Genomic DNA, 22,926 nt, shown 5'->3' with positions numbered 1-22,926 from the left:
TAATAATATCTATTTTAATATATTAAAATTTAATTTATTTCTGTGATTGCAAAGCTGAATTTTCAGCATTATTACTCCAGTCTTCAGTGTCACATGATACTTCAGATATCACTGTAATATGTAGATTTGCTCCTCAAGAAACATTTCTTATTACTATTCATATTGAAAACAGCTGTGCTGTTTAATATCTTTGTGGAAACGTCTAATGTTGTTTTTTTGTTTTTTTCAGAATGAATATAAATTCAAAAGAACAGGATTTATTTTTAAATAGTTTTTTTGTAACAATATCAAAGTCATTACTGTCATTACTGGCATCTATGCTTAGTAAAAGTAATAATTTATTTTAAAAAAGAAATCTAGATCCATTCCAGAGTATATCCGTACAATAATTTATAATCTGCTTCAATTCATTCAGCAAAAAAAGGAAAGGGAAAAATTATTTTCAATATCTTGTTTTCACTTTTCAGCAACATAATAAAACACAAGTCAGCAACATCTTCACAAAATAATCAGAAGCAGTGATTAAACGCAGTAAGCAGTCTGGATCACTGGGCTTTGATAATTAGCTTATTTCAATAGAAAGAATACTGAGCTGATTTTAAAAAAAAGGACAGGCAAATTAAAAAAAAGGGGCAATGAAGTGGCAAAATATGTTAATTATTCTTCAATATGAATAGATGACACTGATAAAGCCATTTGAAAGACAAACAAAAAGAACAGAACTGGGTTAAAAGAAGACAAAAGATCACAATAATGACAATCACACACAAACTTTTTTTTTGGCTCAGCATGTGTGTCTGAGTCAAATTCCAAAGTCAGGACTATATTTAATATTGTGAGATTCCCAACACAACCATAATTAGCGCACCAAAACAATTGACATAACAATTTAGTTAAAAACAGGTGTTCCCATTTTATCAATGACGGGTGAAAGATGCTGCATCAACTGACTCACAGGCTTAGACACACACCTAAGTCTAGCCGAAGCCACATCATCCTACCTGGAAGCGGAGGATTATAGTCCAGATGAGTCCAAGTGTGAGGCGGTGGTTTCCGTCGACTATGTCATGAGAACCCATATTCTCCAGATGAACCTTTTGTTCCTTTAGGAACTGCAGAGCCTTGTCAACATTCTCCAGACAGTGGATGCGCATACGGCCCTTGGTTGGCTTTGGCTAAGAGAGAGAGAGAACAAGAAATTAAATTAATGAAATGAAAGTGTATGGATAATTACAGCAATGAAGTGTTTGAAACTGACAGATGAATATGACAAGAAAAACAGGTTTAGATGGAGGGAGGGATGCTGACCAGTTGTTCACTGGAGAGAACCTCCAGCAGTCGGATAAGCATGCGTCCATCGCGGAGGTCAGTGTAGAGGTCACCGATTCTGCAGGTCACACGGCCCAGGTGAGAGTTCACCCATTTAGTGAAAGTCTTCTTTTGCACTGCCTCTCTCTCATCTGGAAAAGAGAAAAAAAAAGAGGTTTGGAGGTCAAACAAAACACTCACTCTGGTACACTAAAGGCCCTGCATGCACACAACAATTTGGAACAATCATAAACCACACAGACTGCAAATGCATTTCAAAAATGATCCCAAAAATACACATATTGCTAAAAAAAAAAATTAGGTCACTAATTTAAAGGCAGAAAAACAAGACTCCATAAATTTTACTGCAACAAGCCATGTCAGGACCTGCATTTTACAACTGTGCATAAAATGAACATTCAAGAATGACGTGCAGAGACCGAGGACAGACTGTAACTCTAAACTCTATTAAAGCAACTCAATTACTGCAGCATGCTGACAGCTTGACTGATGGCTGCCCACATTAATCAGAGCAGACCTCACTCACAGTCAGCCAATTATGTGACGGAAGGGGCGGGACTCAACCGCACAGAGCACTGTGACGAGATAAAGCATCCTAAAAAATTTTTTTATGTTTCTCTGCCCGTAATCGGAATTTAAAAAATGACACCGCCAGACAGATGGAAAGAGACCAGAAACAAGAATGCTTGATATGACTGCAGACAGATAAGTGTCCACTAAGAGTGCAGTATTAGTGTCACAGGAACTTGTGTGAAAGCATATGGGGCTGGTCAGTAAGAGGCTCAACCCACTGCTGTCATCTGATTGACCTTTACAGAGGAACAACAAGCTGTTTATCACAAACACTACTACAACTACAAGCTCCCCCTCACTACCACCTATATTCAGAAAGACCAAGCGAGAGCTGCATGTTGTGTTGTATGCGCTAATATGACAAGATAATTCCTGTAACAAGTTTAAATGAAGCATGGTAATTTAATTGCTGATAAGAAAATGTCATGAGCACAAAACGCCTCAGTCATTAAACAAACACTCTCCCTGTAAACACTGAAAACAAGCACACAAAATATTGCAAGAGCAAATAAGCAGTGAGAGGCAACACAAGGTCAGCCTCAGAGCCATCTGGTCACAGATCTTCTCTCGTGCACACACACACACACACACACACACAGTCTTCCATTAGGGCTGAGCTTGTTATTTCACAGGGAATTGGATCACACTGTAACACTCAGAAACACCTGTACATGTACGACTGAAAACCACACAGTGATTGACTTCTGTGCTGCTAAAAAGGTAGTTGAATAGTAAAGGACACCACATCTGAAAAGCCAGTGTGTGCGTGTCTGTAGAGGCCTGATCATGGTTTGAAACCCATTACAGAATAAAACACACTTCACAGACGGTAAAACCTTGAAGGCTGTCTCTCATCCCCGATTAAATTCTCATGTCTTTTTATCTTAACACTCTTTCTCAGTCAAAATTATCAATGAAACTCTTTTCTACAGTTTCTTTCAGAAATTGCTTATATCTCTAAAGCCCAGGACACCGACGCCAAAGAACTAGCGCTGATGAAAGCTGACTGTGTTGTCGCCTCGCGTCGCCTGCGTTGGGGGAAAAAAGCTGCACTTGAACACACCGGGAGAACTACAGGCGACTGTCAGTGTCAGCTAGAATGCGCGTTCTGCGCCTGCGTGTAAATGAGACAACTGTCTATTTCTGCAGATATTTTCATCTATATTCGTCATTCAAAAAGGGAAACCGACGCTGCAGGCTGCAGATACACAAACCATAAACAAAGCAGTACAAGCTTACCGTTTTGAATATCAATCCTGCTAAACGCTTTCTTTATTCCACTCCGCTCATGTTAATATTGAAATATTCGCCAAGGAACACTCAGGTAAGATGACGTAACATTAGAACAGCCTTCTATCTCTACAGTTTTGACTTCTTTGCTCGCTGTTTTGCTATTATTCTCGTGCACTGACTCGTTCACTAAGCTGAACAGCCAATCAGAGTACTCTCTCTCACCGACGGCCCGACACCGATTCAACATGTCGAATCGGCCGAAAAAAAGCAGATGAGGACCAATTTCAGCCGACTGTGCGGAACCGTGTGGAACATACTGAGAAAACTTAGTCAGCCGACACACAAAAACTGCCCGTCGACCGACCGTCGGCTTGGTGTGTCCCGGGCTTAACAGTGGGACAATCACATACACACAGAGCCTAGAAACCTTGGATAAGATGAGCTTCCTTGCACACATACAGGACAGGCACATGTGACAAAAGGCGGCGTACGCCACTCTCTACGCAATAATTGGTATTTATAAAAAGCAAACTTGACGGGAAAATGTGCGGTCCTTCACGCAAGCTCTGACCCAGGCGTACGCACAAAAACGGGTGAAATGAGAAATGGCGACACCGTCGGCAGATGGAAGAAACACGTGAAAGTGTGTGAAACTTTAGACCGTTGTGTAAAAAAATGACAATACTGCCTCTCATAAATAACATGAAGACTTTACAAAGCAAGTCTTACAATTAACAGCCTACACGAACACCCGTTTGATCGATCTGCAGTGTATAACAAACAAAATCAAACGAAAATTACAACAGAAATGCTAATTAACACATATTTGCAAAAAAAAAAGTGAAATATGTTCTGCAATAATATTGGCATGTTGTGCAATTCATCCTCATAAATAATATAGTAAACAGAACGAAATAATGTACAAAACTGATATTCTCGTCAATGTGTCCGTCTGGCGGAGCAGATGCAATTAGATAGACAGATAGATAATTAGGGAGATATATAGATAGATAAATAGATAGATGTATTAATTGTCCACTGGGGAAAGTTGTTTTCATAGTAAAACATTTCTTCATCAGCTACGGAACCATGGTATTCATGCATATGCCTTTAGTTTGTTTTATTTTTGATAAAATAACGTATGATGTATGTCTCAACTCTGGCGATGGAGCGCTAGATGTCCGACCATTTGATGTCCGACCATTTCTGTCTCAACTTTGATGTCCGACCATTTCTTTTTTATTTCGGCAACGGTCCGAGGTTGTGAGGCTACAGCATTTACGGCGTCTGCAACCTTTTGCCACTCAAGTGCCTTTTTGGCATTAGTAATGCCCACATTGTGCCCTCCAAACAACATTTTTCTCCTCTTTTCCACCTCGCCAACGATAACTTCTACTTCACATTGAGTGAAGTTACGTTTTTTTTATTTATTTCCTCTCTGTGTTTGCCATGATTTCGCAATCAATGAATATTAACTTGTGGGCGTTTCACGGACTATTTATGGGCATCTATGGGCGTGACATGAAGCCGCAAAAGCTGCGCTACATTTAGAATTGATTGTGATTTATTAAGGGAAAACTGCGTAGGACGTGCACGGTTTTATAAATCCGAATATTTCTGTGCGTACGCACGTCCTATGTTTCATCCGTACGCCACTTCTGACGCAAATCCTACGCAAAGTTTTATAAATGAGGCCCCTGGTCACAGAATTCAAACTACTTATAAGAATTTAGAATAGAGAACAGGGCTTGGTCCTTTTGCTTACACTGATATGATCAAACTCTCGCCAACAAACTCCACACACCAGCTGAGGAAACCTGTTCTGCTGGTCACCAGCGGTGAGAGGAGGGGCGATGCTTTCAAGCACACAAAAACGCTCATATGCACACATAATGGCAGAAAACACTCCGCTTTACTGGTTTAGGTGCAGAGACCTGAACTAGCCTTAGTAGGGCCTGACTTTGATTATATGCTTAGATAATTTCACCCTCTGGCCAGTTTGTTGCAATGTCTTCTATTACTATGCAAAAACATGAGGCTCATGTTGCAGCATATTTGGAGCTTTTCCTTGTTAGGAATTGCTGGCCGCTCATAAGTGGATGAAAAACACATTATACACCTGGATATAGTGTACAGTTTTTGACAGTGATGTTTTAATTACATATGAAAATCTATTCAAATATAAAACATTTGTGCGATCAAATATTTGAATGGAATTTTGTGATATAACTGCCAGTAATAACTCACACACCCACATGCTACATGAGGTGTTCAAGGGCATTGTGCTTTGAAAGTATAAATATTTAGCTTTTACCAAATAAAAGGAATTTGTGTGTTGACCAAACAGGCCCAAAATTGCAGTGAAGGGTCAGTGTGTGTGTGCTATTAGAGTTGTAGAGTTCTGGTACTTCAGCCTTGATCTGTTTAGAAACGAGGAGACCTTGAGCATTCCACACCGAGGAGGAGGAGGACACAGACAGACACACACACACACACACACACACACACACACAGGAAGCAGAAGGGAGTCCGAGGACTCTGACCTGCTTTACAATGCAAATAGGAATAAGAGGGTACAGCAGTCATTTGACCATTAAGATGGACTGTCAATATGAACAGATTATCAGTACATACCTGCCTGCTATTCAAAACGATTTACACACACCCATCTGTCTGCTGCCCCTTCCACATCGATAGTTCACATAGTTACAGCATACACATATGACCTACATTACACAATGAACAAGGAAGTTACAAGGAAGGTAATGAGACTTGATCTAAGAGTCCATGGCTGTTCTCAATACACTGCAAACTTCTTAGCTGTTTCACTGCTACTTTTTTAAAGAAGTTTCTCAGTCCACAAGGTTTTGAAGAGGCTTTCAGGACTGTCTAAGAGATGCGTGACTGATGATCTGTGTCCCTCGTCTGGAGCAGCTAACAGCCATTGATGATCATGAAGCATTTCACTTCATGTTTCCTGAAGTCCTGATTAAGAGCTTTTAATCTTTTTTTAGACTTTAAGGGACAGCTGATGTTACAATGAAATATAAAGTGGCACTTCATGCTAAAAAGGTTGTTGACTTGATTTACTAGGTAAATATTTTTTCATATTATATTTGTGTAAAACAGGGAAAACATTTTTTTACAGTGTAAATGTTTCTTGTAAATGTCAACAGCTGATCTTCACTGCCGACTAATCCATCAATTACAGATTAACCTGAAAACACACACACACACACACACACACACACACACACACGACGAGGATCTCTAAAGCTGCATCTTCATGAGCTTCCAGTGAACAAATGGGGGGGAAAAGCACAAATGTGCTGATTGGCAGACAGGAAGCCCATTGACCAATAGAGCCACTCCACACAAGCTTTGCATACACCTACCAAACCTTCAGAACAGACACACACAACACACAGTCAAGAAAAGGGCGTTTACAACACCCACAAAGAGATCTAATGAGAGCCAAAAATAACTGATGTGAGAGAGATGTATAAGCATGTGTGTGTATGTAAATGATATCTGTGCAAGTTGTCGGCACATGCTCATTACCACTACATCTAGACACAGAGTATTGGGGCGTCCGTTTCTGGTCTGAACTACAGTAAACAGCTTTTAACCAGAACACACACACACACACACACACACACACAACATCACTTATGTACAGACAACACAGCTCCGTTCTCATTATTGCATTGATGTCACTGATGCTGATGTTAATCTCAGCCAAACCTTTCTAGCACAAGAACGTCACATGAGCCTGTACTTCTATTTCATTGCTAACAAACACAATGAGCTCATATTCATTAACTTGCATGGCATTATTCCTAGTATAAGGAAAGTGTTACCATAGAAACATAAAAGTCACTTCAATTTGAAAAGTCTGTGGACATTAACAGTGTCCTTTAAAGGTTAATGTCTAGCTGGTAGAGCTGCACAATTCTGGCACGATTTTTTTGATTGCGATTCTCCCACGATTCTGAAGAAAAAAACTAGACGACAACTAAACAAAATAACATACAAACTAGAGGTTCTGACAAAATATTCATTGCTTTAGTCCATTTAAAAGTTTCATTTGAACAAAATAATAAAAATAATAAAAATTTGAATGGACTGGGGTCTCATTCATAAAGACTTGCTTCATTATTGGTGAATCAGTGTTTGTGAATAAATCTTTAAAATGAATGATTCAATGACAAACACTCACTTGCGCCACCTCCTGGCGTAACGATAAGAAATACAATACATATTACATACAAGTGTCAAAATACTTTCAAAAGATGATTTACTGTTTATACCCAAACTATAAACTTTTATCCCAGTACACTTTTATCCCCAGTTATTTAAATGTTTGTAACACATAAATAACGATAATGTAGGGCCCTATAATTTCCACAATCATGGAATCGCGGAATTGGCAAATTAACGCAGAATCTAGTGTTAACGTGGAATTTTACATATTTGGAATAAAATTCTGTTTTTGTGTGGGAGAAAAACGTATGTCTGAGGAAAATGTAGACCGGGGGAAGCAAATCTGGGCGACACAACCCCTCCCGTCATTTCAGCTCCCCCTTCAAAACAATGAAAGCATGGCGAAGCGGCTCTCCACGGCTCTGCTTTCGTCGGCGAAAAAATGTTAAGAAACTCGACGCTAAGCCCTCAGTACCGAGCCGAGCAGTTCCCACGTGACACTTATGTGTCAGGCGAACTCTTGTTTTGTAAGTTTTGTCAACATTTCGTTGACTGGAAGCGCAAAAATACATGCACTGACCACCTGTTATCCAAAAGCCATGTGAAGAACAAGGAGAAGTACAATAGTCGCTTTCCGACCAAGTAGTTACAGGAACTTAGTTCTAGGAACTGTCCACTTCTAAACAGTTCTAAGAACTACTCTCCCCAAACTCGGTTTTGCTGTTTGCGTTCGCACTGACCAAGTGGCCATAAGAACTGGTAGGAGGGGTAAGGGATTGACGCAAGCACGGTGACTTTTATTTTGACGGCGCGACGGACCTTTATTTTGGCGGCGCTGAGAACGCCAGAGCAAACAATGCTCGCATTCTCTGTGTTTATTAGTTAGCAATCTGTCTAACAGTACTGTTTAATATGTTATTAGATAGAACTGTTATAGAAAGTAGACACTATATGAAAAAAAAGGTTATTAGCCTATGCCGTGTGGTTGATGTCCAGTGTTGCTAGCTGGGCAGATAAACATAATCATGTTTGGCTTGGTCCCCTCAAAGTTGCGTTGGATTTTCTCTTCAGCATAAAGGTTTAGAGACCCATCTATCACTGTTTTCCATGTTTGTATAGTTAGTTTATGTAGTAAATATATAGGTTATAATCTGTGTGTTTACATTCTAGCTGTTTTGAAAATGGCGGGTGCTGGTGTTCCGCGTGCGTTCGAGCACTTTTATTTAAACTTATATAAACTAATATAATTTATTTTACTGGACAGTATAAAGCTCATTACCATTCATATTTTGTTGTTACTGAAAAGTACTGAGTAAATGTGATGTTTGTTACCTCCATAAATTTAAGGTCATTCCTATTTTATTTGTGTACATTTTAATCATTAACATTAAAAGCACTCTTTTTACAACTAAAATAACAGTAAAGGGTAAAAAAAAAATAACTGAATTCCCAAAAATTAAAACGGAAAAAACGGAATTTGGCAGATCTGACAGTTCTGGAGCGATGAGCGTACTTTCTAAGGGTTAACCTAAAGTCTAGTCCTACAAACTTAAGTCCCTAAAGTCTTTGGTTTAAACAGTTCCACATCGCAAGTGTCAGCATAATGTCGCTGCCCATATCAATGAATGGTATGCCTCATATTAACGAATATGGAGTCAAAATAATGCCACATATATTTGCAAAAGAAAAATAAAGTATTGAGAGAGAAAAAAAACAGTTAAAGTAGTGCAAAAATAAATATCTATTTAATTCCAAAAATCAATGGCAGCTGTAAAAGAAGCTTAAGAACTTTTTATCTCTGCAACATATATTTTCCATGGTCACACCTACTAATTCATTTGCAACGCCGCTTTTATTCTGCGTTTCAGTCAAATGCGAGTGCGATATACCGTTTTCCCTTTGTGCTTCACTTTTCTGTGCGTTTCACTTCGTGGCATTGTTTCGACTCAGGCCTGGCCACGCCTCCCTTACTAGCATAAAATGTGCATTGTTTTAACTAAATGTGTTTCAGGATACTTTCCAATAAGGGCATTTTGATGTTTTTTTGTGTGAATATATCCGTTCAAGTGCAAGTAGACAAGAAAGAGAACTCAATTCGGTGAGTCATTCAGTTCATTCATCAGACTGATTCAAAACAATTTCTATCTATAAGATTTATTAATGGTGCTTTTTTCACTTTTATACTTTGATTTTTGAACCTTTGGTTTTGTTTCCAAAACATTGACACATCTCTTGCATCTATCTGCCATGAATGTACTGCAAATGTTCTAAAAGTCAATTTCTGCTGAAGGTGAACAGTAATGAGAAATTCATTTCCTCTGCTTGCAGTGCATCAGTCAAAATGAGTGAGAAGAACACACACAAACACACAGTTTTACTGGATCATATTAAAATCAATGGTAGTTCAAGTCTGCAATTTTGTATGGCTGTGTTCATATCGGCAGCAAACCGAATCACATAGTTGAACCGTACACCAGACCACATCTTTAAGGCAGACTTCTGCATAGTTTGCAGGTGCGAAAGAGTTTGGAAAACAGCATTCACATCATTCAAATAAACTGAATTCTGACCAGTGTTAATTTCGTTAACGAAAACTATGACGAAAAATGTTCGTTGACGACCTTTTTTCCCCTGACTAAGACAAGACGATGAGAGACGACACCCACGTCATTAAACGATAACTGTGACTATATCAACACATGCAATATCGTTGATGAAAAAAGACGAGACTGAAATGTGTTTAAACATTTTTTAAACTTAACCAAAACCACTTGTTTGTGTCAAATAAAGGAGACGACAACACATTGACTGTTTTTTACGAGCGTTCATGCTTACGGTTGCCAGATTTTAATAATTAAATCCCCAGACAGAGCTTTTCTGTTAAAAGAACACGTTTCCTACCCGGTCTTTTCAATAGTATCTGGCAACGATGCGCGCGCGCTCTCTACACTGCTGAAGAAGCGCGGATGATCTGAAAACAACACAAGTAAGCTGGAGTTTAGCGATCTTCATTTGAGATTTTCTACTTAAATTAAAGTGTCTTTCAGTCGGTCTGTGTTCTGCCACGAGCCGTTTGCGCTATCTGTGCTACTAAATCTGCGATCAAAATATAGGCTGATATCTAGTGTTTTTAATGTCGAACATATTATACGAGCAAGAATGCAATGTTTCCTTAATATCCACACGATTTCAAATGAGACATTGATTTTATACAACAGTGCAACAAACAGAAGGGTAACATTAAATGATTTACTACATTTAAAACAGTATTGTCATAGGCGTATTGCTCTATTTTGCAACGAAAGCCACAGCAGAACTGCAGCACACAGCGGTGATTCGTGAACGATTCTGTGGCTTAGAATGATTCGTGAGATTCCTGACCCGTTCATAAAAATAGCAGCTTGCTTCCTTACTGAATGAATGAATGACTCCATGACTCACTCATAAAGACAGTGACTTACTACTGGCTTTAATTTAATATTTTAAAAGTACCGGTATTACTAAGTTTTTACCATCATTGCATATTTATTGAACATTGTTTAATTTAAAAATATATATATAAAAAAAATTGTCCCTAAAGGCCCGTACACACCGGGACGAATATCGGTGCACGTTATTCGCCAGCGTTTTTCAACGCGTTTTTTGTGTTCACACCCAAGCGATTTTCGCTGACGATGAGCCGAGTGAACATGCAAATTCATTCCCTGACATTAGATGGCGCTTAATGTAAAACAGAAATACCCCGGTGGCGATTGTCAAACGTTTGTGGGAAAAAGTTATAGCCTATGTACATGAAAGACAATTAAGTGAAATGAAACTAACCATCAAATTCCCATTTGCTCTGCAATACCACTCCATAACAGTTCTCTTTTATCAAGATTTTTGTAGTCACTGTCGCGTTTGTCATATAGTTCTTTATGTTCCGACACCAACGAGACCAGCAGCTCTACATTCATCTTGCCTTGCATCTTCCTCGTCTTATTTCTTCCCGGCGGCAGTGTAGAGGTGTAGACGCTACTTGGCGTATATCTTCTTCGCCGTTATGTATGTGTGCTCGGCAAGACCGTTTTGTGTTTGAGCGCCCCCAAGTTGTGTTTTACTGTAACTTCAGAAGCTCCGGACACGTGAGCAAAAGCGCCAATCTCATTGGTCGGATAGTTTTTGACGCGGTGCGTCAAACCAAAAAAACGAACCCGAGGTGTTTTTTAAAAAGTGACGCTTTTACGCGTGGCGTTTTTCGCGTCGGTGTGCACACTCACATTGGCGCCCTTTGTTTAGTCACGAGGCGTTAAACGTCGGCGAAAATCGTGCGCGAAATTCGTCCCGGTGTGAACAGGCCTTTAGTGGAAAAAATGTGAATGCAGTCTAAGGGCGCTTTCACACCTGAAAGTCCGCACCAAGGTCCGAACCAAAGTTCACGTTTTGATACATTTTATACATTCAGAAAGTTTTGGTTTGGTTTCACACTGCAATTATGCGAGCGCACTAAAGAACTTTACGTGACATACTTGCGTCCTGTCGTCATCATCTATGTGGGCTGCATCTTGACATTGATTGGTTTGTAAATGGACGTGCGTCTGACGTCAGCGTGTTGTCAATTCCGCGGGTAACTTTGACAACATGAATGAACAGACGCATATCGCGGCAACTATATTGTTATTTTTATGGCATTATTACCTGCAGCACCAACTATACACAAGGCTAGTTCAAATTCGCAAAATGAACGTCTTCGTCGTGCGAACATTTTATCGTCGCCGGCAGGAAAGGAGGAGAAGACTGCAAGCAATCATGCGAGCTCTGGCACCTTCATTTGCTACCACGGCTCATTTTTCCTGCCATCTTCTGTTGTTTTCGGCTATGCGGGAAACACCGGAAATTCCTGTAAATGGTCCGAAAGTCCGAACCATACAGAAATGCTTTCACACTAGACACGAACCAAACCTTTGGTCAGTTTGATCCGGACCGAGACCACCTCTTTTCATCGGACCAAATTTCGTATGTTTGGTCCGGACCGTGGTCCGGGGGAGGATTCACACCTGCAATTTTGATTCGGACCAAACTGAAAAGTCCGAAAGTCCGGACCAAACAAGGTAGGTGTGAGGTAGGTGTGTAGGTGGGCCCTTAGTGGAAGAGGGGGTGCCAGGGGGTAGGGCACTCTAAAAACCACTGAACTAAGGAAAAGGGGTATGTAGAATTGCACAAGTGCTACTGCTAAAGAGTGCAATGTCAATACAGCCTGTTACATAAATTTACATTTCTCATAAGCTTAATTGAATTGGCCTAGAGATAAAAAATGTAGGACATTTTTTGTCTAAAGACTACATATAAATAGCTACCTAAATGAATGTCGGTAACTGCAGTTTGACTAAAAGTTGACAAAAAACGCAATGACTTTGTCAACTAAAACTAGACTAAAACTATGAAAGACAAAATGACTAAAATGTGACTAAGACCAATAAGTATTTTCGTCTCAAGATGAAAACTAAGACTAAATCAAAAATGGCTGCCAAAATTAACACTAATTCTGACATCAAATTACCTGGGTTTACCACCAAAAGTGCTAAGTACCCTAAAAGAACCAGAACACAAGAGTCATTTGTGAATTGCACTACACTGGTCAAATTTGTTTTTGTGTGAAGCCCACCAGGAAAACTTATTAGAAAGATGTATTGTCTTGCCATTGGTTTCCTGGTGCAGGAAACACAGGAAGATACCCAAGTCTAAATCAGATATTTCTGTGAGCGGTTAAGAATTATTATGACAGGTACTCCACACTACAACAGACAGACATACATGTATCAACTCTCTGGCCTGAAGCACAAACTTAAATACAATGAAATACAAGGAATGTGCACAGAAACCTTTCAGTTACCAAACAGTTTCCATTATCTCTTTTGCACATGATTTCTATGTGGGACGTTTTCTGTCCTGGGTGACACCTGAGAGATACTCCTAAATTCTACATGTATTTCTGTGAATCTATAACACGTCTGCAAATTCCACAGTAGGCGGTTGGTCGTGTTGTGACAGGGCTGCTTTCCCGAGGTGATGTTCAGGAGAAACAGAGCGAGAGACAGGGCAAGAGAGTGAGAGGGAGACAGCACAGCCACATGCTTGCTGACATGATGGAGTCAAAACTTAACAGAAACCTCTGATGGGGAGTTAAAGTGTCAAATGTGAATACTGGACAATAAACTTCCCTAATCCTCCTCTTGCAATCTTCCTCTTTAATCATCACATGGAAAAGTCCTTATATCAAGCTGCTGGCTGTTTCTCCACTTGTGATCCTTCTGTCTTGTGATCCAAATCTTGTGGTAACTGACACTTGTTTTGAGCATGTCTGTGTTCTACAATGTTAGCACAAACCGTTCTGTACTACACTACTATACGCAGTTCAGGTATGTCTAAAAGCTGATGTATGTGTGTGAGTCTGAAGTTTTTCCTGCAATGACTAGTGCAATGTTGACAGCACACTGACAGAGGCATTAAAATGTGTACACAACATATTTATCTGCAAACACACACATGCACATCTCTACACGCTTCTCTTCCAGGTCAGAAGTTGAGAAAACAAGATCACTGTGCAAACAATAACTGGAATGCATTAGCTCTGATGTTCTGAAGATAAACTCTTAAACTCGTGTTTTCATGTGGAGATATCATCTCACATTGTATTTGCACTGGAAGCAACCAACTTATGGCCGTCTACACGAAGTGTCAAAGCTACACACCATGTTCTCCTGTGATCCACACCTGTCATACAGATGCATTGTGGTAGCTGACTTCTGTTTGTTTGTTTTACACCTGATTTTCTATCTTGAGGCTAAACTTAATTTAGCCTAAGAAATAACAATAAAATAAAAATAAGAAACAATCCTAGGTGATTTTCAACACAAATCCATTGGTATAAAACCAGCAGTCTATGCAGATGATGAATTTTCATGCAATTTTACTACCTTTAAAAGTGTGGGGTCAGCAAGATTATTATATTATTATATTATATATTATTATATTATTTTTTTTAAAGTAGTCTCTTATGCTCACCAAGGCTGCATTTATTTGATCAAAAATACATTAAAACTAGGGGTGTACCGAAATTCCGGCCGCCGAAAATTTTGGGCAGGCCGCTTTTTTCCACTATAGCCGTTCTGGGCAACGCTGGTAAAATGATGCTACCCTCTTGTTCACTGATCCGCTCCCTGCTATCTGCTCACATGCTCTCTGATAATAATAGCTTTGTAGGACTATACTTTATTTTGTCAAAAAACAAATCTGTTAAATCTGATTCTGTTGCATAGAACTGAATGAAGAATAATATACTGATATTTATATTTAATATTATTTTAATATAGGGCTATTTTGTGTCAAATTTTTGTCACTTTAAATAAGAGTGGTTATTTTATCATATTGGCTTGTAGTTTTTTTTTATTCAGATTCAGTAAAATTATTGCATTTAATTTAAAAGTTTAATAATAATAAAAATACAAAACAAAAATGAAATAAAAAAATAAAAAATTAAAGTCATTTTCGGTTTTCGGCCAAGTGTATGCAGAATTTTCGGTTTCAGCCCAGAATTTTCATTTCAGTGCATCCCTAATTAAAACATTAATTGAAAATATTATTACACTTGAATAACTGTTTTCCATTTTAAAATATTCTAAAACGTAATTTATTCCAGGGATGGCAAAACAGAATTTTCAGCAGCCATTACTCCAGTCTTCAGTGTCACTTGATCCTTCAGAAATCATCATCATCATCATCATTATTATTATTAGCAATTTTGAAACCATTTGTTGGTATTTGATATTTTTGTGGAAACCGTGATAAAAATTCTCAGGAATTTGTTTGTAATTAATTTTATTACAACAATGTAAAAGTCATTGCTGTCACTTTTGAAATCATGATAAACAACCATGAATGAATGATAGGAATTCAGGTAATAGAACATTAGATTTTGTACAATAACAGACTTTTTAAAATGAACTTGCTGGGTGTAACAAACCACACACACACAAACAAACACACACACACACACACACACACACACACATCTGGTAGAAGTGGTGTAATTGCTGCTGTCTAGCTGCCGTTTGGGCGTGCTGCAAGGAGCCGTATATTCTATCCTTTCATCTCTCTCGCCTGTCATTATTTTTAACCCCTACATCATCTGGGCCTTTTTTTCTGCTCGTGTTCCTGCCCACTTTCCATCTCTGATCACTAATAATCACTACAATAGCAACTATTGCTGTTCTCATAGTTAAGGATTACCCAGCAGACACGAGATGCCATAACCTTCGTCAATGGAGGTAAATGAGCCCTGTGACAGTTTGACAGCCCATTCCTGAGCAATAAAGAAGCTTCTACACTGCAATGTGTGATGCAAACCAGTTTCAAAGGGAGAGTTCACTCAAAATGAAAGTTCAGTCCTTTTGTGAGCATAACAGCCATGGACACTGTATGCTGTCACTGTATGGAATAGAGCAGGTCAGAAGTTCTTCAAAACATCATCTTCTGTGTTACACGGAAGAAAGTCATACAGGTTTGGAACAACATGTGTTAAGTAAATGATGACACAACTGTCTTTTTCGGATGAACTTTAAAATCACAGAGGTGTGTCCTGTAATCACCTGATGGGTACGTGCATTGATGAGACAAACATCTTACTGCAGTGACTACTTCCTCGAAACAATAAATTTTGTCTGTCACAGTTCTTCACATATTCATGTGCAGAAACTCACTGTGGGTCAGTTAGAATGAAAAACGGCTTCAATTTATTGGCTTAACTTATAAAACATTGATAATGACCTTTTTGTTTGACAAAAACGTATTTTTCTTAACTGAACTACAACATTCAATGAATATTCAAAAATGTAAGTTTCTACTAAAACTGGCACAAAACGCTGTGTGTGTGCATCAGTTACCACACCAAAGAACAGACCTGTTTACAGCGGCCTGTTACAGCAAAGAGAACCAAGTACTTATTACTGCACACACACACATACACAACACACACACACACACACGCAGAATAGTAACTAAAATGACTGAGAAAGAAGACACACACCTCTAATGGCTATAACTAAGAGGGATTTTCCACCTGTGAAGGCATCTTAAATAGAAACCTGACATCTTCATGTTTCCTCCCTGACATCAGCCTTGCTGCAATGCTTTTATTCAGCAATGTTAATAAGATGTTTCCTAAATGTGCAATTCTAGGCTCTCAAAGGAATTCAGCTTATATGTAGGTACACTGAGGGGAAAATATCTTGCACAACCCCATTCTTAGAAATGCATGCACACAGAGGCGAAAATGATGGGCTCAGAGTTATTTGAGATGTCTGGAGAATGTAAGTGACACTGGAGGATGGAGAACAGAACAGTGACAGCTTGTTCTGAGTGTATCCTGTTAAGACACTCAAAATTATATTTTTACCCAAATTTGACTACATCAAAAAAAAAAAAAAAAAAAAAAAAAAAAAAAACTACATCTCCTTTAAGAGAGCTTTAACTGTGGTTAGTTTGTTTAAATCAGTTATAAGGAGATGGTGTGTTTGGGGCATGACTCTCTTACGTCTGTTCAGCAATTATATTCATTCAGTCTCAGTTCTATTAAAACTCCATGGGTGAGATGATGGTGTGCTTGTGCTTTGGTCTATTTCTGATATTGCAAATGCACCATAAAGTAAAGCTCAACACAAATACAAAGTATCAATTTAGTCTTAATGAATTATTTTAGTACACTTATGCACAAAAATCACACGAAAGCAACTTTGACTTACTTATAGAACATGAATGTCATATGTTCCATAAGTCAACGGAAAACAAATGCAATGGACCTCAATTTAGTCAACAGAAAGTACCTAACCTACCATCTACAATGACTACAGCCAAAGCTGCTGACACATTTGAAACTAAAATGTTTTTTTCTTTTAAAAAAAACCTCAGTACTGAAGAATTGATTTCACCATAACACAGAGTCTGAATTTTGTGTTTGTGTAAAAATGACAGTTTAACACAAACTTAAGAAAGAGGAACTCAAGATACATGACCGCACAGGCGCGCACACTTCTGGAGTCATACTACACTGTTTATTCTCTGTGTTTTAGAGTACCAGAGCTGAGAAGTATGTGATTTATGTTGCATCTGCTGCGTCAAACTGAACATGCATAAACTAGCCCAAAAAATCTCAGTAGCATGTTGTTGAAGAGCCACTAGTTCTGCTGCGGGCAAAAACACTTACTTCACTGAAGTGCAGATGTACCGGTCCAAGCCAAACTTTCTTATGGCAGAGTGTGCTTTACTATACAGTTCAACTATTATTACCCTATTTGACATGCAGTAGAGGACTAAACGGAACAATATTTTATTTGTTAAAAATGCTGACTTAAACTTACACTTTCTGGTTAAAACTAGCCTATTTCTTCCAACTAGACATGTGCCGGTATTCGGTAATGCGATAAATCGCGGTAATGAATATGCACGATATTGTTATCGCGGGCACTTCAAAATACCGTGAAAAATAATAGATCCGAATTTAGATTTTTAGAACGCGCATTATAGCTTATTTTCCATCAACCGCTTAAACAAACACTGCGTATATGCTGCGCGAAACACGTGCGCACTCTAATGTAAACAATCGCCACGTGTATAAGCATGCGGCCGGTGCGCACTTCTAGTCTAATGTAAACAGTCCTCACATGGAGAAGCAGCATGGTGGAAGGAGGAACGCCGCCGCCGATCTATCCGGATCCATCCCGCTTCTAAAAGCAGAGCTGCCAACTCGACACATTCAGCGCGAGACTCTTCACACGCTCACGCCACACATCCGTTTTCTCACGCAGAGAAAAATCGCGGAGCAAAGAGGACACGAAGACCGTCAAACAAGACAGAGCAGGTTACTTTTGATATGAAACAGGAGAGCAATTGTGTCACAGAACGTTACATTTAAACCATTTAATGACCAGCAGCATGTTAGATGACTAAAACAAATAGATAAAGAGGAGTATTGTGCTGAATATGTGCACTGCACTTTTTTACATATTATATTTTTACTTGTGTCATTACATAATTGTTATTATAATGAAAACCACATTATATTTGATTTAATTAGTTATTTGTAACCTTTAATAATACCAGCTGATAGGGCTCTATATTATGTGAGATTTTTTTTTTCATGAAAAAAAAAACAAAAACATGTGGGCTATCTACTGTAGCCTTCCTAATATTTATCCAAAATTAGTCAATATTGAATCAAGATTTAAATCAAATCCCAAGTATTGAATTGAAATCATTAAATTTGTGTTAAGCAATACAAACAGTAGCCTACCAGTCATTGTACCATGAAATCATTGTAACATGTTGTCACTAAACTTAATAAAATTCAGTTTAGTTACCAAATGTTTTGACAATCACAATTACACCTTGTGATGCAAGTTTTATTTATTTTTTTACATCCCCCCCCAATCCATCTGTTTCTCATGTGCGATTAAAATATCGTGATAATACCGTATACCGTGATAAAAGATCACTCAATTAATCGCAGCATGAAAATGTGATACCGGCACATGCCTACTTCCAACAAAAACCATGCTAATAAAAAGTTATTTTGCTTCATATTGTTAGGTGTCGTGTTGAGCTGTAGGATCTTTCCGCTTTGAACAATGCATTGACATTTTTCACATATTTAAGATCATGTGTAATGTGGTTTGGCAAGACAAATTACACACTTCCTGCAAATTAAAATGCATCCTCTAAACCCAAGTAAATATCTCATGTTTTTATTGGGCTTTGTGAAAGTGTGCTTAACTTAAGTTGTTAAAGTTTCTTCACACAATAAAATAAGCCTTCATTGGCCTTATCAAGTACTCTGTATTGCTATTGGCTGAGGAGAGCATTTATATTTAGTATGTAAACAAAACCCATCCAAGTCCATATATTCATGTATAATTGCTCAACATACACTGCCATTTACATGCACACACAGCAGAGTAAGGACATCTGGATTGTGAAAAACTGGGAGAAGGGAGGATTTTTTCCCCGGAACAACTCATCACTGTGACTTTCCCAAGAGCAGAACAGTACACAAGTACGAAGAGTAAAATAAGATGAGAGGGACTCAAAAATGAATATTTTGTCAATTTACTCACCCACATGTGGTACTAAACCTGTATGACTTTCTTCCACAGAACACAACAGATACTATTCTGAACAATGTTTTTTAAAACTATTTTTGTCCATACAATGAAAGTCAGTGAAGTATCAAAACAACACTGAACAACGCTTAAGCCAGGAACACACTACATGACGCAGAGTCTAAAGATTCTAGTCTTAGAATTTAAGAACCAGCTGTTGCCACTTGCCAGTCGTCCTCACAAAATAAATAAGCGAAAGTCACTTCAGGAGGAGGCGAGAATTAATTTTGCTAAACTGTGACATGTTCATCTTCCGAAAACATTAACAACTGACTACGGCAGCTGGTCTAGTCCAAAAATGTGCAGTTCTATAGGCAGTTGGGTCTGTTCGAGGTTGGATCACGTTCTCACCACAAACAAACTGCTCCTCTTCAAGGAGGTCTCTGTATGCTTGTTTGGTCCGCTTTTGGTGCGTACCCGAGTGTGATTGCTGCATTCACAACTGTCCAAATGAACCGCACCAAGGGGGGGCAACGAACCTAGTGCGATTTAACAGAACTAAATGAGGCAGGTGTAAAAGCACCCTAAGAATCTGCTCAAAAGCGCTCAAAATTAGGGCTGAGTATTGTCACAAATTTCACAATTTGATTCAATTTCGATTCACAAGCTAATTTTCTCAAGGAAAACAAATCTCTTAACTAATGCTGTAAACTATGGGAGCCAGTTGTAGCCTACTAGGCTTCATTAGCTTACTATAATATTGAAGGTAAAAATTAACTGATTTGTATACAAACACTTAAATTACACTTTTTTTATAATAATAAAGTTGTATGAAATATAAACATTTAAATGGTGGCTGTCATAAAAACCTGCCAGATTTATTCAAACAAGCATTAAAAATTGAAGAACATTAAAAAGTATAATGAATATGTAATATGGTGCATATATTTAGCAAAATGCTTCTCTCTAGAGTTAATTTTTCTAGCTGACTAACGAGTTTATGGTCACTGGATATGGTTTTTCTGAGGTAAATGTGACGTTACATGACATTGTTTACAAGCTGATTTAATGACGTCTTTCCACGGTTGAAACACTGATTGAGCGATTCCATGTCACATGATACGGATTTCGATAAGTTGTACTCTACCTTTTAACACACTTTCAGATGCTCATTCATGTTTATTTTGCGCTGTAACTGGTATTATTAAGGCGGAAGAGAAGATCATGTGCTGCTTCTCTTGAGCTGAGCTGCAGACAGAGCAATCTCACGCCACAGCGCCAACACGGTATTTATGTTTTTGAATTTTCGTAAGAAAATGAAATCCGAGACTTCAGTCCACTACACAAAACACTTAACGATTGGTGAGTCACGATGGGACATTCTGCCAAACGTAACTATGCGAGATCTTGTAAAGAAACAAACATGGATGTCAACAGACAGCTGTGGCTACTTAGGCTATTTGCATTGCAATTTGTGCAGAACCCCCAGAATTTTACCCATTTTCAGTGATCGAAAACCAAATGTGGTTCACTTTGCACACAGCTGATACTTATTGCATTTAAAGAGGAATGTCTGAAGAATAAATGTTTAAACTAGAAATGTATCTTGTTTCCCTATATCAAATGAATAGCATAAAACAATTCTATGAGTACCAAAATTCTACTGAAAACGGTTGAGGCACATTCACTTTCTCTCAAAAGTGTATTTATAAGAATCTATATTTGAATCAGTTTAAGGGGTATTTGGAAGATGGGATTTAGTTCATTTTAACAGCTTCTGAAGCTACCAAGAGTATAAAAATATGCAGTATCGTAACTACGTTACCACATTGACATCCATATATCTATGAGATTGAACCATATATGGCTTTAAAAATGAAGATTCCAAAAGAACATTTTCATAAGAACAAGAATATAAAATGACATTGAGATATCTTTTACACTTCTTAAATTAACCCTCTGAGGTCGGCAAACGCGCCGGCGCGTTTTGCTGGATTTTCTTCACATTGTAGCATTATAAACTTAAATTACTCCGTCATTTATGGTCATACAGAAAAAAGAAATACAAAAAAAGAATGTGTGATATTTCTACTTTTGTATGTGTCCACTTACAATCAAATCAAAACATTGTGCTTTTGTAAAATAAAGAAAATAAACACGGTGTGCGTTCTGCCTCTCCGTCGCGGTGAACTTTTTTTTTTCTTGAGCACATCTATAAACTGAAACAAAACTCAGCGAATACTTGTCTCACATTTATGAGCCATATACCTTTATAAACATTTAAGTGTGTACTTTTAAATGATCGGATTCAAACTGAAAACAAATATTCTCTGTTTAAATAATTTGTATAAAACCAACAAGATGTCCAGCTTCTCAAACGCTTCCTAATTATTTTTAATTTGACCACGCCCACGAGCGCAAAAGAGATTCACATGCAAATCTCCACATGGAACGCGATCGCGCTCATTACCTCAAAAACAAAACACCAAAACACTTCACAAGTCTCTGCTTTTCGTCGAGTTTGAAAGACGCGTCTGAGCTTACATTGGATTTACCTCAGAAGAAGAAGAACGCGATTTGAAGACAAGAAAGATGTAAGGTAAGAAATTCTTACATATTAGTTTGTTATTGTTGCATAGATTTCACATTGCAGTTGAACTGTTGCTAGATATATGGTGAATATTATAATATTTAGACCCGTGTTTACTGTTACTGTGTTTGTGGATATCTGCTCAAACGTAGATATGTATATGGTAACCATAATGTTTTATATTTGAGCGCGATCGCGTTTGAATGTATCATATTTTGGATCGCGATCGCGTTTGAATGTATCATATTTTGGATCGCGATCGCGTTTGAAAAGCAAAATGCACCAAACGGCTTCATGTTTTTACTATTATCTCATTTCATATCATCATAACGAATGGAAACATTTGAAGTAACATGATAATCAATATATTTTTCTCTAGCTTAGTTGTTACTGAAATCTTTTGGAAGATTTATAGTAGGCTGCTATAGGTTATTGTTATTATTATTTTATCCAGCACTGCGCATAGCCTATGCCTACAAGACACAACAAACCTGGTGTTCATTATATTATATATTGTTGGAAACATTTGTGTGTGTGTGTGTGTGTGTGTGTGTGTGTGTGTGTATTCTGTGAATTTTAAAAAGCAATTTTAACCAGAAAAATCTAAAATTTATTCCCAAAATCGTGCAGGCCTTTCTCTTGAAATTAGTATGTTCACTTTTTTTTTCTTTCAGGGCCCAGATGCCACTGAGTCCTGCTGACTTCAACATTCACATGAGTCTCTGTACATGAACATGGTAAAGTGAAAATCAAACACCTTGGAAATGAAAGGTATGTACAATGTTTTTAGGAATGGCACAAAGGTCTCTGTCTTTGGATCATTGTTTTCAATAAGTGCTTTTTTGTCATTTGTTGTGTATCTTTGGA

General features: G+C 38.1%; 1 protein-coding gene across 7 annotated transcripts in view; it reads right to left on the bottom strand.

Moving 5' to 3' along the window:
• Positions 1-22,926, bottom strand: part of sptbn2 (spectrin, beta, non-erythrocytic 2) — an 86,511-nt gene that overhangs the window by 24,641 nt on the left and 38,944 nt on the right. For all 7 annotated transcript variants that reach the window (XM_084113634.1, XM_084113632.1, XM_084113633.1 and 4 more), the window contains 2 exons: positions 1,309-1,460; positions 1,002-1,175 (listed from right to left, as the gene is read on the bottom strand). In XM_084113634.1, the coding sequence (XP_083969760.1) occupies positions 1,002-1,175; positions 1,309-1,460 (326 nt within the window). The remainder of the gene's footprint in view (positions 1-1,001; positions 1,176-1,308; positions 1,461-22,926) is intronic.

This window comes from Abramis brama (genome assembly GCF_963993115.1).
Source record: "Abramis brama genome assembly, chromosome: 5".
NCBI lineage: Eukaryota > Metazoa > Chordata > Actinopteri > Cypriniformes > Leuciscidae > Abramis > Abramis brama.
Note: the sequence above shows the minus strand (reverse complement) of the source record. Positions and strands in the feature narration are given on the sequence as shown.